The sequence below is a fragment of the Cebus imitator genome, unplaced genomic scaffold (assembly GCF_001604975.1).
Source record: "Cebus imitator isolate Cc_AM_T3 unplaced genomic scaffold, Cebus_imitator-1.0 Scaffold61, whole genome shotgun sequence".
Classification (NCBI taxonomy): Eukaryota; Metazoa; Chordata; class Mammalia; order Primates; family Cebidae; genus Cebus; species Cebus imitator.
Genome location: NW_016107376.1, coordinates 6334932 through 6348069, shown reverse-complemented (window position 1 = coordinate 6348069; position 13138 = coordinate 6334932). Strand labels below are relative to the sequence as shown.

The 13138-nt window shown below is 48.8% G+C and overlaps 1 protein-coding gene across 11 annotated transcripts in view; it reads right to left on the bottom strand.

Moving 5' to 3' along the window:
* Positions 1 to 13138, bottom strand: part of FRMD4A (FERM domain containing 4A) — a 679547-nt gene that overhangs the window by 47993 nt on the left and 618416 nt on the right. For all 11 annotated transcript variants that reach the window (XM_017529828.2, XM_017529827.2, XM_037739021.1 and 8 more), the window contains 2 exons: positions 10699 to 10837; positions 2950 to 3091 (listed from right to left, as the gene is read on the bottom strand). In XM_017529828.2, the coding sequence (XP_017385317.1) occupies positions 2950 to 3091; positions 10699 to 10837 (281 nt within the window). The remainder of the gene's footprint in view (positions 1 to 2949; positions 3092 to 10698; positions 10838 to 13138) is intronic.

Sequence of the window (13138 nt, the reverse complement as noted above, 5' to 3'; positions counted from 1 at the left end):
TCTCTCTCTCTCTCTCTCTCTCTCTCTCTCTGTGTGTGTGTGTGTGTGTGTGTGTGTGTGTGTGTTTCAGAGTCTTGCTCTGTTGCCCAGGCTGGAGTGCAGTGGTATTATCTCAGTTCACTGCAACCTCTGCCTCTGGAGTTCAAGTGATTCTCCTGCCTCAGCCCTGAAAATAAGTGGGATTACAAGTGTGCACCACCACGCCCGGCTAAGTTGTGTATTTTTAGTAGAGATGGGGTTTCACCATGTTGGCCAGGATGGTCTCAAACTTCTGGCCTCAAGTGATCCACCCACTTCGGTCTCCCCAAGTGTTGAAATTACAGGCATGAGCCACCGCGCCCAGCCAGGTTTCATTTCTGATGGGTGCGTGATATCAATTTCATCTCAGGAGGTTTGGGGGTCCTGTTTACAGCTTCATCTATAGCTGCCATTAAGGTAAACTGTTGCCTTGGTGCCCCCGGAGTCTGCCGGATACTAGGGGCCCATGCAGATGGGCCAGGACATAGGCTTAAAAGTGGGCATACCTGGGTGCCAGGATCCTGAACTCACCCACCTCAAGCTTTTGTCTCTTCCACAGCAACAAGAGAGTCTAAGTAAAGTGCCTAGACTGGCAGCATCAGCCTCACTTGGAAACTTGCTAGAGGTATAAATTCTCAGTCTCTCCTCAGACCTACAGAATCAGGAACTCTTGAGAGGTGTTTTGACAAGCCCTACAAGCAGCTCTGATGTACACCAAGGTTTGAGAAGCACGGAGCTTGAAGAATCCGAGCTTGAAGAATCCAAGCTGAAGCCAGCTGGATTCCCTATGCTAAGGGGGAAGGTGGGCTCACAGCCTCTAATCTGACGCTGGGTTTTCACAGGGTTAGGGAAAAACAAGAGTAGGCTGTGTTTAAAACAAAGTGTTGGCTCCATCTGCTCTGGGTCATTCAGCAGGAGACTGGGAGTGGCTGTAATTCGAGGTAGGGGTCTTCGGCTTTGAATTTCCTTCTCTGATTCTAGAAGACAACACTCTCTGCAGTCTTCATTGCAAACTCCCAAGCCTCAAAAATGATGAGCATTGAGCTCATTTTTTGGATGAAACATTTTTGAAGGACCCAAGCAGGGTGGAGTTGACAGTGGCCCCCAGGTGATGTGGCCGAGGCAGATCTAGGTTTATGGGACCTGAAGCTTATATAATTTTAGTGGGCTTTTTTGTTTTGTTTTGAGACAGAGTCTTGCTCTGTCGCCCAAGCTGGAGTGCAGTGGCACAATCTCAGCTCACTGCAACCTCTGCTTCCGGGGTTCAAGTGATTCTCCTGCCTCAGCCTCCCGAGTAGCAGGATTACAGGTGTGCACCATTACACTCGGCTGCTTTTTGCATTTTTAGTAGAGACGGGGTTTCACTATGTTAGCCATGGTGGTCTCGAACTCCTGACCTCAGGTGATCCGCCCACTTCAGCCTCCCAAAGTGCTGGGATTATAGGCTTGAGCCACCACCCGCCCTTTAGCAGTTCTATTTAAGAAAAATAATACAAAATATATTATGTTCATAGATTTTGCAGAAACACATGACCGTGTGAATGCACGGCTAAGGTCCCCTGAGGGCCATGGCCTGTCCAAGGAGGGGTGCTGACCTTAATGCTCCATTGACCCCCACAGTAACCTCGCCTCTCAGTCCAGGAAGGATGTCTGTCCTCTCCCTGGTCCTTTAAACTTTTTCCTGGCTCTGATTGGATCACGCCAGCCAGAAGCTAAGGAGACCATTTTTAGCTCCTCTTCCTCTCCTGTCTTTTCCTTTTTAATTTGTTGTTGTTTGCAGCCACTATATACAGTAACATAAATTATCGGGGAAGACTTCTTGCTTTCTTTGCATGGCTCAGAGACAGCTGCACGGCTCCTACAGCGATCAGGGTTTTCCTCATGTTGCACTTTTCTTTTTGTTTTGTTTCTTGAGACAGGGACTCGCTCTGCCACCCAGGCTGGAAGCAGTGGTGCAGTCACTGCTCACTGCAGCCTCAATCTCCAGGGCTCAGCAATCCTCCCTACTCAGCCTCCCAAGTAGCTGGGACTACAGGTGCTGTGCCACCATGCCTGGATAATTTTAATTTTTTTTTGTACAGACAGTGTCTCACTATGTTGCCCAGGCTGATCTTGAATTCCTTGGCCTCAAGGGATTCTCCAGCCTCAGCCTCCCGCAGTGCCGGGATGACAGGTGTAAGCCATGGCGCCCGGCCACAGAGCACTCTTCTAACCTTTTCAGATCGTGGCTGCCTCCGTCCCTCCCTGCTTCCTTCAAACCCACTCCTCCTCCTGCCATTTCAGTGAATGGCACCCCCATTTTTTGGTCAGCCAGATCTAAGACCTTGGAACTCCTCTGTCCCTCCCAACATCAAAAGACAAAATGACTTGGCCAAGGGTGGCCGAAATGGACGCGGCACCAGATCTCTGACTTGCAATTTCAAAAGGCATTGATGGAGAACCCACACCCTGTGATGGCCAGTCTGCCATTTCCTACACAATAGAGAGTATTCTGCATTTTTAAAAGCCAAGAGAAATCACCTGAGAGTAGAATGCAGCATCTCCTGGCACCAGACCCTGAAATTCACAACACACGAGTGGGCACATGAGTGGACCCACTCTCCATCCTTGGACCTGACATTCCCCAGTCTGCCATTGGCATTCTGAAAGGCTCTGGGGGGTACCTGAAGAGACTGAGGTGTGACCAGCAGGTCTTCCTGCACTGAATGGTTCAGCTGATCCTTTTCTTCCCCCTTCCACTGTTTGACCCTATGGAGCCGTTTTCTCAGATTCACGTTTTCTCAGGATCCCAACCTTGGCCTGGAAACCACATCTAGCTCTAGAGCAGCCTGCCCAGCAGTGTCCCCTGCTGCAGCTGTCCCTGCCTTCCTGGGTCCCCTCTGGGGTCCCAGCCATGCTCAGGGGGCACCCCTCCAGCTGGCCCCTGCCTACCTGAGGACAGCAAGCTGCCACTGCTGCCACTGATGATCTTCCCCTTGCTGCCCATGTTGGCCAGCTTGGAAGTCTTCAGCGTCCCCGTCTCAGTCAGGTCGATGGCGATCTCACTCAGACTGCGTGCCGCATGGATTTTGGACTGGAAGGGAAAGAGCAGCAGGTCAAAGACGGGACACTCACCCCACAGAGGAGACAGTCATACCTTGCCCGCCCCTGCTCACCGTTTTGACATTCCACAAAGGGACTCATCTCCCTGACCGACATGCTGCAACCCTCTGCCTAATCATTAATCACCAAAACTCTCTGCAAAGGACAGAGGCAGCGCAAGAGCTGCACCAAGCGGGGGACATTATACGCCTCGGATTCTGTAGGCTGCACTGTGTTGTGCTTAAGAGAATGTCCTGATGGAGGCAAAGTGACTTCATCTCACTGAGCCTCATTATTCCCAGCCACAAAACAGGGTAGATGCCACTTGCCACCCAGGGGTTGGTTCTGGTCAAAGCAAAGTGTGGGAAGGGTATTCCTCTCCTCTCCCTTCTTGTCTGCCTGGCACACAGCTCTCAATACACATTGTGATTATAATTATTTGGTGCTTAAACGAGGAAAAAATGATTTTCAGCGTTCTGAATGACATATGAGATTTAAACCTCTTAAAGGGTTAGCCATGTGGTCATGGAAAGTTTAGTTGATGGAGAAGTGACAGTGGTTCTCCAGCTTGGGCAACACAGCAAAATCTCTTCTCTATAAAATATTAAAAAATTAGCCAGGTGTGGTGGTGCATGCCTGTAGCCCCAACTACTTGGGAGGCTGACACAGGAGGATTGCTCGAGTCCAGGAGTTGGAGGCTACAGTGAGCTGTGCAATGCCTCGAAGCTGGCCAACAGGGGCAGCAATGGTTGCACCATTGTACCCCAACCGGGGCAACAGAGTGAGACCCTGTCTCTTTCAAAAAAAAAAAAATAATAGTTTATTTACACAATTCCCATTTCCATTTAACAAAAAAAAAAAAAAAGAAGAAAAAAATGACAGGGACAGCTCTCTAGACCTGTAGTCACAGGGTACATGATTGTGGAAAAACTGCTCATTTGGGTTCTGGGGTCCCACCAACCGGCGTTTGACATGGTGCTTTGCTTGTGTTCTGACATCTAAGTGCATGTGCCCAAGTCTTCCTATTATCGTTGAAAGGCCACTCACTTCAGTCCATGGTGATTGGTTCTATCTGGTTAACAGTCACAGCAGGTGAGACTAATTAGAAAACAGGTCTGTGTTCACATTTACATTACAAAAAGCAATGGGTTAATTTTTAATTTTTTTTTTGAGACAGAGTCTCACTTTGTCACCCAGGCTGGAGTGCGGTGGCCCAATCTCAGCTCACTGCAACCTCCGCCTCCAGGATTCAAGCGATTCTCCTGCCTTAGACTCCCTAGTAGTTGGGACTACAGGTGCCTGCCACCACACCACGCCCAGCTAATTTCTGTGTTCTTAGTAGAGATGGGGTTTTGCCATGTTGGCCAGGCTAGTCTCGAACGCCTGACCTCAAGTGATCCTCCCGCCACAGCCTCCCAAAGTGCTGGGATTATAGGCATGAACCACCACACCCAGCCAAAGCAGCGGCTTTTCTAGGGATATCTGCTTCCGCTTCCTTCTCTGGTAGTGACAATGTTTTTGCATTTCCCACACGTGTGTCCAATGTCTGCTTGTCTGCTTGTTTCCTTCTTCAATCAACTTTCTGTGAGTGTGCTTAAGGCAACAGGCTTTGCCTGTATGTGGAACTTTGTGAAAACAACTAGAAACAGTGGGATGCCCCGCACACTTGCTCATCTGTCCTTTCTGCGGCACACGTGTGGGCGGAACTGGGCGAGGTTCACTGTTGAGGCTTCACGCCTGGCCTGTGGAATGCCATGTCTTTCCCATACATGGGAGAAAGCAGGTGTGGGGGCACTGGCAAAGGCCGTGCAGGGCTGTGGACCCACTGCTCCTGGATGCCCTCCGTACGGGCTTCCTTCCATGCCCAGGGGCCCTCATCTGTCCAGCCAGGACTCTCTGGATGCCTGCAGCTCTGCCCTTCCTCTGCCCTCAATGTCGCTGTCAGTACTGGCAAGGACAACTTCCGACCTCATGTTAACACGATGGAAATCTGCGGGCCGGAGGAAGTGCTGAGACGTGGCGCCCGTTTTGTTCACCTGGTGTGAACCGTCTTCCTTCTCCTCCTGTCTACCCCATGGACCTTGCCTCGACTTATGCCTCTTTCCTAACCTCAACTTTCTTCCTTGCATTCAGACCCAAGTCGACTTCCTCAGGGGAGTTTCCTTGTTCATAAAACAATCCTGGCTGCCAGGCCCTTGAAGGATTTTGGCTTGCCGCAGAAGGAAGGAAAACGGCCTTTTATGTCATTTTGACACAGCATATCAATTGCACCCATCTGGTTGAGTTTTACCCTCTTAGCAAGCATGGTGCGTACAATCCATGACTTCCTTTCTTTCTGCACTGCTCTGTGACAGAGACCCATGTTTTAATAAAAAGTAGCCCACTCCCAAACGGTGATGTAACAGTAACTTATGAAGGCCTAGACCAATTCAACGCGGGGTGAAGGGTCTGGCCTCTGAAGTCAGAATGACCTGAATTAGAGGCCGTGCGTGATAGCTCAAGCCTGTCATCCCAGCACTTTGGGAGGCTGAGATGGGTAGATCCCTTGTGGCCAGGAGTTTGAGAACATCCTGGCCAACACGGCAAAACCTTGTCTCTATTAAAAATACAAAAATTAGCTGGGCATGGTGGCATGCACCTGTAGTCCCACAGTCCCAGTCCCAGCTACTCGGGAGGCTGAGGCAGGAAAATCACTTGAAACAGGAGGGGGAAAAGGGGCGGTGGGGGGCAGAGGTTGCAGTGAGCAAAGATCACGCCACTGTGTGATCTCATTCTTGCCTTAGTGCGAGAGTGAGACTGTCTCAAAACACACAAACGAACAAAAAGCAAAAAACAAAACCCCTGAATGAGAACCCTGACTTTCCAGGGAATCACTATTGGACTTTGACCCTTCACTTTCCTGATCCTCAGATACCTGTTTGTAAAATGGAGGTCTTAAAACCCACATCCCAGAGTTATGGTAACAATAAATAAAACAAACTCAACCTTCATCTTAAAAAAACAAAAAGGAAAAAGACACCAAGATGAGAAAAAAATAATAAAGTAGATGATTTTTGTAAAGGCCATTGCAGCAAGAATGGGATCTGCATTAAAGCCTGGCTGTAGTTTGCTTAGATTGACGGCCCAACCAGATATTTTGGGGACCTCACTAATCACATGAAAAACTTGTCCCTGTGCCATAACAAGACTCTTGCCACACATCAACCTTAAAACAAAAATATGGACAAAAGGCATCCTTCCTAAAGGGGACTAGATTCCTGGAAGCTTTAGAAAGCTACCAGATTTTTCTTTTTTTTTTTTAAACAGAGTTTTGCTCTGTTGCCCAGGCTGGTGGAGTGCGGTGGCCCGATCTCAGCTCACTGCAACCTCCGCCTACCTGGTTCCAGCAATTCTCCTGCCTTGCCCTCCTGAGCAGCTGGGACTATAGGCATGGACCACCATGCCTAGCTAATTTTTGTGTTTTTAGTAGAGACGGGGTTTCACCACATTAGCCAGGCTGGTGTCGAACCCCTGCCCACCTTGGCCTCCTGAATTGCTGAGGTTAAGGGTGTGAGCCACCGTGCCCTACCCAGATTCTTTCTAGAATGGAAATATCACAGTGACCTAACAGACTCAGTGGAGAGTGGACTGGGAGGACGTGGGCACTGACAGGGAGAGTCTCTCTTTGCAAAGTCCCCAGACTCCGGAACGTTTTGCTCTGCAAGTCTGTCCCAACACACCTGACTCAGTCTTCTCACTGATATTCATGGAGCAAGGCTTCAATGTCCTTGTCCCCCTTTTACTCTGCCTTTGACCCTAGATAGAATGGAGAACTGCATCCGGGAGAAAAAAAAAACAACAACAAAAAACATTAGGAAGAAGGAAAGACGTTTGGATTGGGGGCCAATTCAAGAAGTTCCCACTCCGAGTTCAGAGGGAAAGTGTCTAATGTTTACTCTAAACATTTTGAGCTTTCAAATATTTTCCTGCAAAGTCTCTAAGACATTCCTTGGCTCTGTGCTTCAGAGGCTGCTGGGATCTAGCAGACATTTGCGATCTCTGGGTCAGCATGTAAGTTACCAGCGGTAATCGCTGCCTGTGCGGCTTCTCATTCTGAAGGAGCTACAAATAACCAACCAGCACAGCCCCCCTCCGCCCTGTCTTAGACGGTACAGTGGTTTCTTGATGTATATGCGTGGAGTGCTGATGGAGGGAGGGAAGGGGAGAGAGAGAGTGACGACAGAGAGAAAGGAGGAGAGATTTCCTTAAATGATCTGCACAGCCCCCCGAAAAGAAAATAACCAAGTGTCAAGAAAGCACCTGAACCCTCACAGCTCCCCACCCTCACTGACTCAAACCACTAGACCGCACTTGTCTCTCTGTGGTTGAGAAAACATCACTTGGGAGGCCTGGGCTTTGCTGAAGCTCTTCAGAGAAAGGAATGGTTGGCACGTCCCAGTACAGTGTGAGCAGTGGCCAGGATGCCAGCCAGAACTGGCTGCCCAGAAATATTATGTAGCTCTCTGTCCCAGCCTCGTCAGCCATCACTCACCCAGAGGCTGTGCTGCCCATCAGAGATGAATCACATTGCTATTCTATAAAGAACATTCCGGAAACAAAAAGGTGTTGTAATGTAATTCCCAAAGGGAATGTCCTCATTTCTGATTTCATTTGGGGGCCTTTTAGAGAATTTAAACTTCATGCAATTGTTGGCCAGGGACAGTATGCTAGATTAACAATGACGTTCATAAAAGATGGCATGTATTTCCTCAAGCAATTTCACAAACGTGGTGCCATTTGACCAATCAATAATTGAGGTCAGGAATTTTATTTGCTGCTAATTGGGGAAAGTAAAGCACCAATGATGAAACGCCCACCCAGGGTCCCAGAGCTGGAAAACAGAGGCCTCCAACTCCCACGTAGCGGGTGGCGATCCTCACCTGTCACTGCAGGCTGGGGAACTGGTTCCTATGAAAAGCATGGGGGCTTTAGGGCATCTGTGGGTATACCAGACTCCCTGGGAAAGATTCTCCCCCTCCTCTTCCTGGGAGTATGGGCATTTTCTTTAGTCCCCCAGGGTTACTTTTACAAAAGGGACAGCTGAAACTTTCCTAATGCTATGGGCATTTGGTTTTGTCTCCTAAAAGGCACGTGTTACTAAGTGATCTACAATTTTTTTTTTTTTTTTTTGAGATGGAGTCTCTGTCAACCAGGCTGGAGTGCAGTGGTACGATCTCAGCTCACTGCAACTTCTGCTTCCCCGGGTCAAGCAATTCTTCTGCCTCAGCCTCCCCAGTAGGTGAGATTCCAGGTGCCTGTCACAATGCCTGGCTTTTTTTGTTGTTGTTGTTGTATTTTTAGTAGATACGGGGTTTCCCATGTTGGCCAGGCTAGTCTCGAACTCCTGACCTCAAGTGATCTGCCCATCTCGGCCTGCCAAAGTACTGGGGTTATAGGTGTGAGCCATGGCACCTGGCCAATAATTTCTTTTTGAGATGTACTTGCTGTGTCAGTGAGGTGACCTGTTAGCCTGTTGAATAACAAGCCTTTCCAACTGCAGAATGAGACCATCTTCCAGGGTTGGGTGGGAAAGCCCTAAGAACAAGCTTCTTGAGATGCCCAAGAAACCACCTATGCAAAAAACCAGCACAGAGAGCAGCTCGACCAGCCAATGCTGTGCTATCCTCAGGTAAAATACACATTTTCTTTTTCTCTTTCCACACTGTGGTACAGTGTGTGTGGGGTCTGCCCTCAGGAGGAACTGGCAGTGGGGTTCAGGAGCATTGCCCAATCCTCTACCCTCACCATCCGTCACCCAACAAAAGAGGATGAAATCAGTGCTCGCAGGTGTTGACCTGCATCAGCTGCCCCTGGAGAGCAAAACCCTGACACCCACCAACCGTGTCAATATCCAGCATGAGTCAAAACACTTTGGCCCCGTTTCTTTTGATCTAATCGAGCTTCAAATTCCTGTGCTAGGATCCATCATTGCCAGGAGAGCTGAGGAGAATACTCTCATTCTTCCCAATAATAGAAGTCCTCCGTCCTGCACTCATTCATCCCAGAAAATGACCAAAACGAGGTTCAGAAAGAAGTCGAGGAAAAAAGATTTTACGAAGGAGAAAATGATGGCTACAGGGGACAGACCTCGATTTAAAACTGAAGTATAGAGGGATTGTTTCATTTCTTCCTGTCCTCTTTTCTTCTTTTTTTTTTAGTAGAGACAGGGGTCTCACTATGTTGCCCAGGCTGGTCTTGAACTTCTGAGCTCAAGTGATCCTCCTGCCTTGGCCTCCCCAGGTGCTGGGACTACAGATGTGAGCCACTGTGCCCTGCCCCTGTACTGTTTTCTTACTATCTCTCTCTCATCACCTCCTCCTTGACCCCAACTCACTCCCTCGCCTCTTCCCCAGGGAAAGAGAAACCCCTTCAAATACGGAAAAGATGGCAAAAGAGAAAGAACCTCTATAGAGGGCACCGATTCAAGTGACTCTTGTGCCCAATAAGCATGGCATCGTGCCACCTTCTCCCAAGAACTCCCACAAGGGAGGATTTACCTCCGGAAGTGCTGGAAACCAGTAGCACAGGTGCCCAGCGGGATCTCCATCTGTATTCCCCACCCCAAGCCTGCAGGATCTTGAGAGAAGCTGCAGGGCCACCTTGGCAGGGCTCTTCCCCGAGGGAGAATTAATGGGCGTGGCTTGTGGGGGACTGACAGGGGAGTCTGGGGAGACAGGGCTGGAGGAAGAGGGGGAGAGTGTTGATATAAAGCCCTGTGTGAACCAAGGAGACGTCATCCTCTCACCCACCAGAAAGCGCAGCTGCGTGCCCAGAGTCGGGGGTGGTGACATCTCCCTGGAAGAGGGCTATTTACCAAGGCCCCAGGCTCCAGGTCTACCTGAGGGAAACAGGGCGGCTGCTTTTGCCCCCTTTTGTTTTTTTTTTTTTTTTTACTTTTCCAGTTTTGCATTTTTTAAAAAAATGGATTTGACAGTTGGAACCGCCTGAGGGATTTCACAGCAATTACCCTAAACAGTTAGGTGGTGTCTACTCATTGAGAACGATTACTTTTTTTTTTCAAAAGGAAGATAACATGCCACTGTTGAAACATCAGAAAGGGCTTGCCTTTATGCTGCTAGCGGGGGTCTCCCAAGGACCAGAAGCACAGTGGGAATTCCTCAAAAGGGGCCTACCCGGCAGAGACTTTCTTTTTGAGAAGTACTTGTGTCAGTGAGTTGACCTGTTAGCCTTTGAATAACAAGGCTTTCCAACTGCAGAGGGAGACCATCTTCCAGGGTGGGGTGGGAAAGCTGTAAGAACAAGCTTCTTGAGATGCCCAAGAGACCCCCAAGCCCAGTCAGCAGCTTGTGCGGCTCTGATGGTAGGCTGGAGCCCCCTGGACCAAGTTTGATGGAATGTTCCCTCTTGAAGAGCTAGTCTCATTCCTCCCACCTATAGCCCTGAGAGGCAAGTCCGTACCTGTGCAAGGTATGGACGAGGGCAAGGGACATGGCACCTCCCTCACCCATCCAATTCTCATTCCTAAATGAGAGAGGCTGACAATGGCCTCAGGCTGCTCTGAAGCTGGCTGAGGGCTTGGTGAGAGGTCTGGTCACTCACCTTACTCTGCTTTCTGTCCAAATAGAACTGGTGTTGGCTTATGGCCATAGCCCAGATGGACTTGATCAATGCCGGACATGCATACCACGTGTGCACCGCGATGCCGCTGTGCCCAAACGTCCTCCTTGTCACTGAAGCCCTGGGGAAGCAAGAATCACAAGGTTCAACTGTGTTTCTGTTGAGAGAAACCATTTCTTAGTCAACAGCTTCTGTGCAGAACCCACTGGGTCCTGGAAGCCCTGGCATAAAGGTGGCAGATGAGCGCTTACACACACCTAAACATACACACACACACTCACGTGTGCACACACACTCGGAGACACTGGCTGGCAAAGGCCACCTTCTGATTTTCTGACCCCCTAGAGTTTGGAATTTGGCCAAGTCTTGGACTTGTCTGGGAATAGGATGGGTCATTCTAGGTCACTGGATGGTCCTTTTCAATCTTGGACCTGGCACTGAGCCAAGACAAACTTCGCAGACAAGAAAACCTTCAGTGATGCTCCCTATGAGACAGGAAATGTGCCTATGGCAGGGATGAGTACATTCTTTTCTAATCACCACAGGCTACAGCATCCCAGGGAGTCGGGACTTCTTACGTAACTCTAAACCCAATGTTCCTTGAAGATCTGGTGATCAATTTCCCATCTATTCAGAGGGCAGGGAGGGTATAAAGAATCAGGAGAGGAAAGGCAGAGAGAAATCTGCCCAGCCCCAATTCCTTCAACCTCTGTATGTACATTGTTTTTTAAGACAGAGTCACGCTGTGACTCCAGCCCAGGCTGGAGTGTGGTGGCACCATCTAAACTCACTGCAACCTCTGCCTCTCAGGTTCAAGTGATTCTCCTGCCTCAGTCTCCTAAGTAGCCACCACACCTGGCTAATTTTTTGTATTTTTTAGTAGAGAGGGGTTTCACCAGGCTGGTCTTGAACTCCTGACTTCAGGTGATCACCTGCCTCAGCCTCCCAAGATGCTGGGATTACAGGCATTAGCCACCATGCCTGGCCTTGTCTATATATTTTTAAACCTACATGGAGTAATTAGACTTTAAAAATGAAAATGGGAACTGCTTATCTCCATATAACTCACCACATTCATAGAGTTGGGGGAAAAAACCTTATATGGTCATGCTCTTAGTGAAGTATATTTTGTAGGATAGGCAGATTATTTTGCAAATGAAATCCAAGAATGTGTGTATTTGTGTGTGTGTGTGTGTGTGTGTGTGTGTGTGTGTCACAAGTTGATGGGAAGGTGAGATGGGATTTGGAGCATTTTACCTAGACATCAGAAACAAAATGTGTGTTCTCAGGATTAACACATCTAATCTGGAAGAAACCTGGGGTCATCAGGACTTGCAAACAGTAACTTTTTTTCCCAATGCTAATGGTCCCTTAAAGAAAACTGAAAGCTAGCTGCCCATATCATCTTACCTGGGGCAGTGGGGGTGGGGGCGGAGGGCGGCTAAAGATTTAAAGTGGAGTCTTCTTCACCCTCACTTTTAAGGAGAAATTCAAATCTGGTGGTTAATGATACGGATTCTACAGGGGTTGTCTTTTCCCTTCAGTTCAAACAAAAGTGAAGGGAAAAAGAAAAAAAAAAGCCAGCTCGTGAAAGAGGGCACAGTTAAAATAATTGAGAAAAGGAGCCAGTGAGAAAGTGAGGGGGGATCCCTCCATGGTCTCTGGAAATTTAAAAGAAAACAGGATCTCTGCTCCCAGCTTGGCTTCCAAGCAGTTGCTGCTCTTGGAAATAAATGGTTTCCCCCGCCGCCAACAGAAAAGCCCAATTAGACAAGAAAATTATCTTGAAAGGCGGTGCAAGGCTTGGTACCTCCATTTTTCAGGAACTGGGAGGAAGAGGTAAGTGGCTGGTCAGGTCCGGGTAGTTCCCCGGAGCATCTAAATCAGATACTCAGAGTTCTTCTCCTGCTCTGTTATTAATTTATCTCCTCTCCTCATCTTTCCCTTCAAGCCCTTCCTATTTTGCCCAAACCTTCAAAGTGGAATATTGGCCCAGCCTGGAGAACCTCAGGAATGAAGCTAAGTATTGAGTTAGGATCCCCAGCAGGAGAAAGGGCACTGTGTTTTCCAATGCCCTGCAGGCAACGGTGCAATCACACCTGTGCCCATCAGCTCAGGACGCAGCCTCTGCCCTGAATGATTCCCATCGACTACATCTTCATTAAATGATTGCATCTGGCGCTTCCCATCCCATTACTGCGGTTCTGACTCCTTTCCTGGCTTGGGGGAGGGGCTGAGCCCCGAAAACCATGCTACCATGAGGCCAATCCCATTCCTCTTCCCCCCCTCAAATAAGCAAAGCTGCAGGCAACAGGACAACACATTCCACTGAAAAAGCACAACGAGGTATATTTCAAAGTAACTGGAAGAGAGGACTATCAGTGACACTGAAACATAAAAAGAGTAAACACTCAAGGCCGTG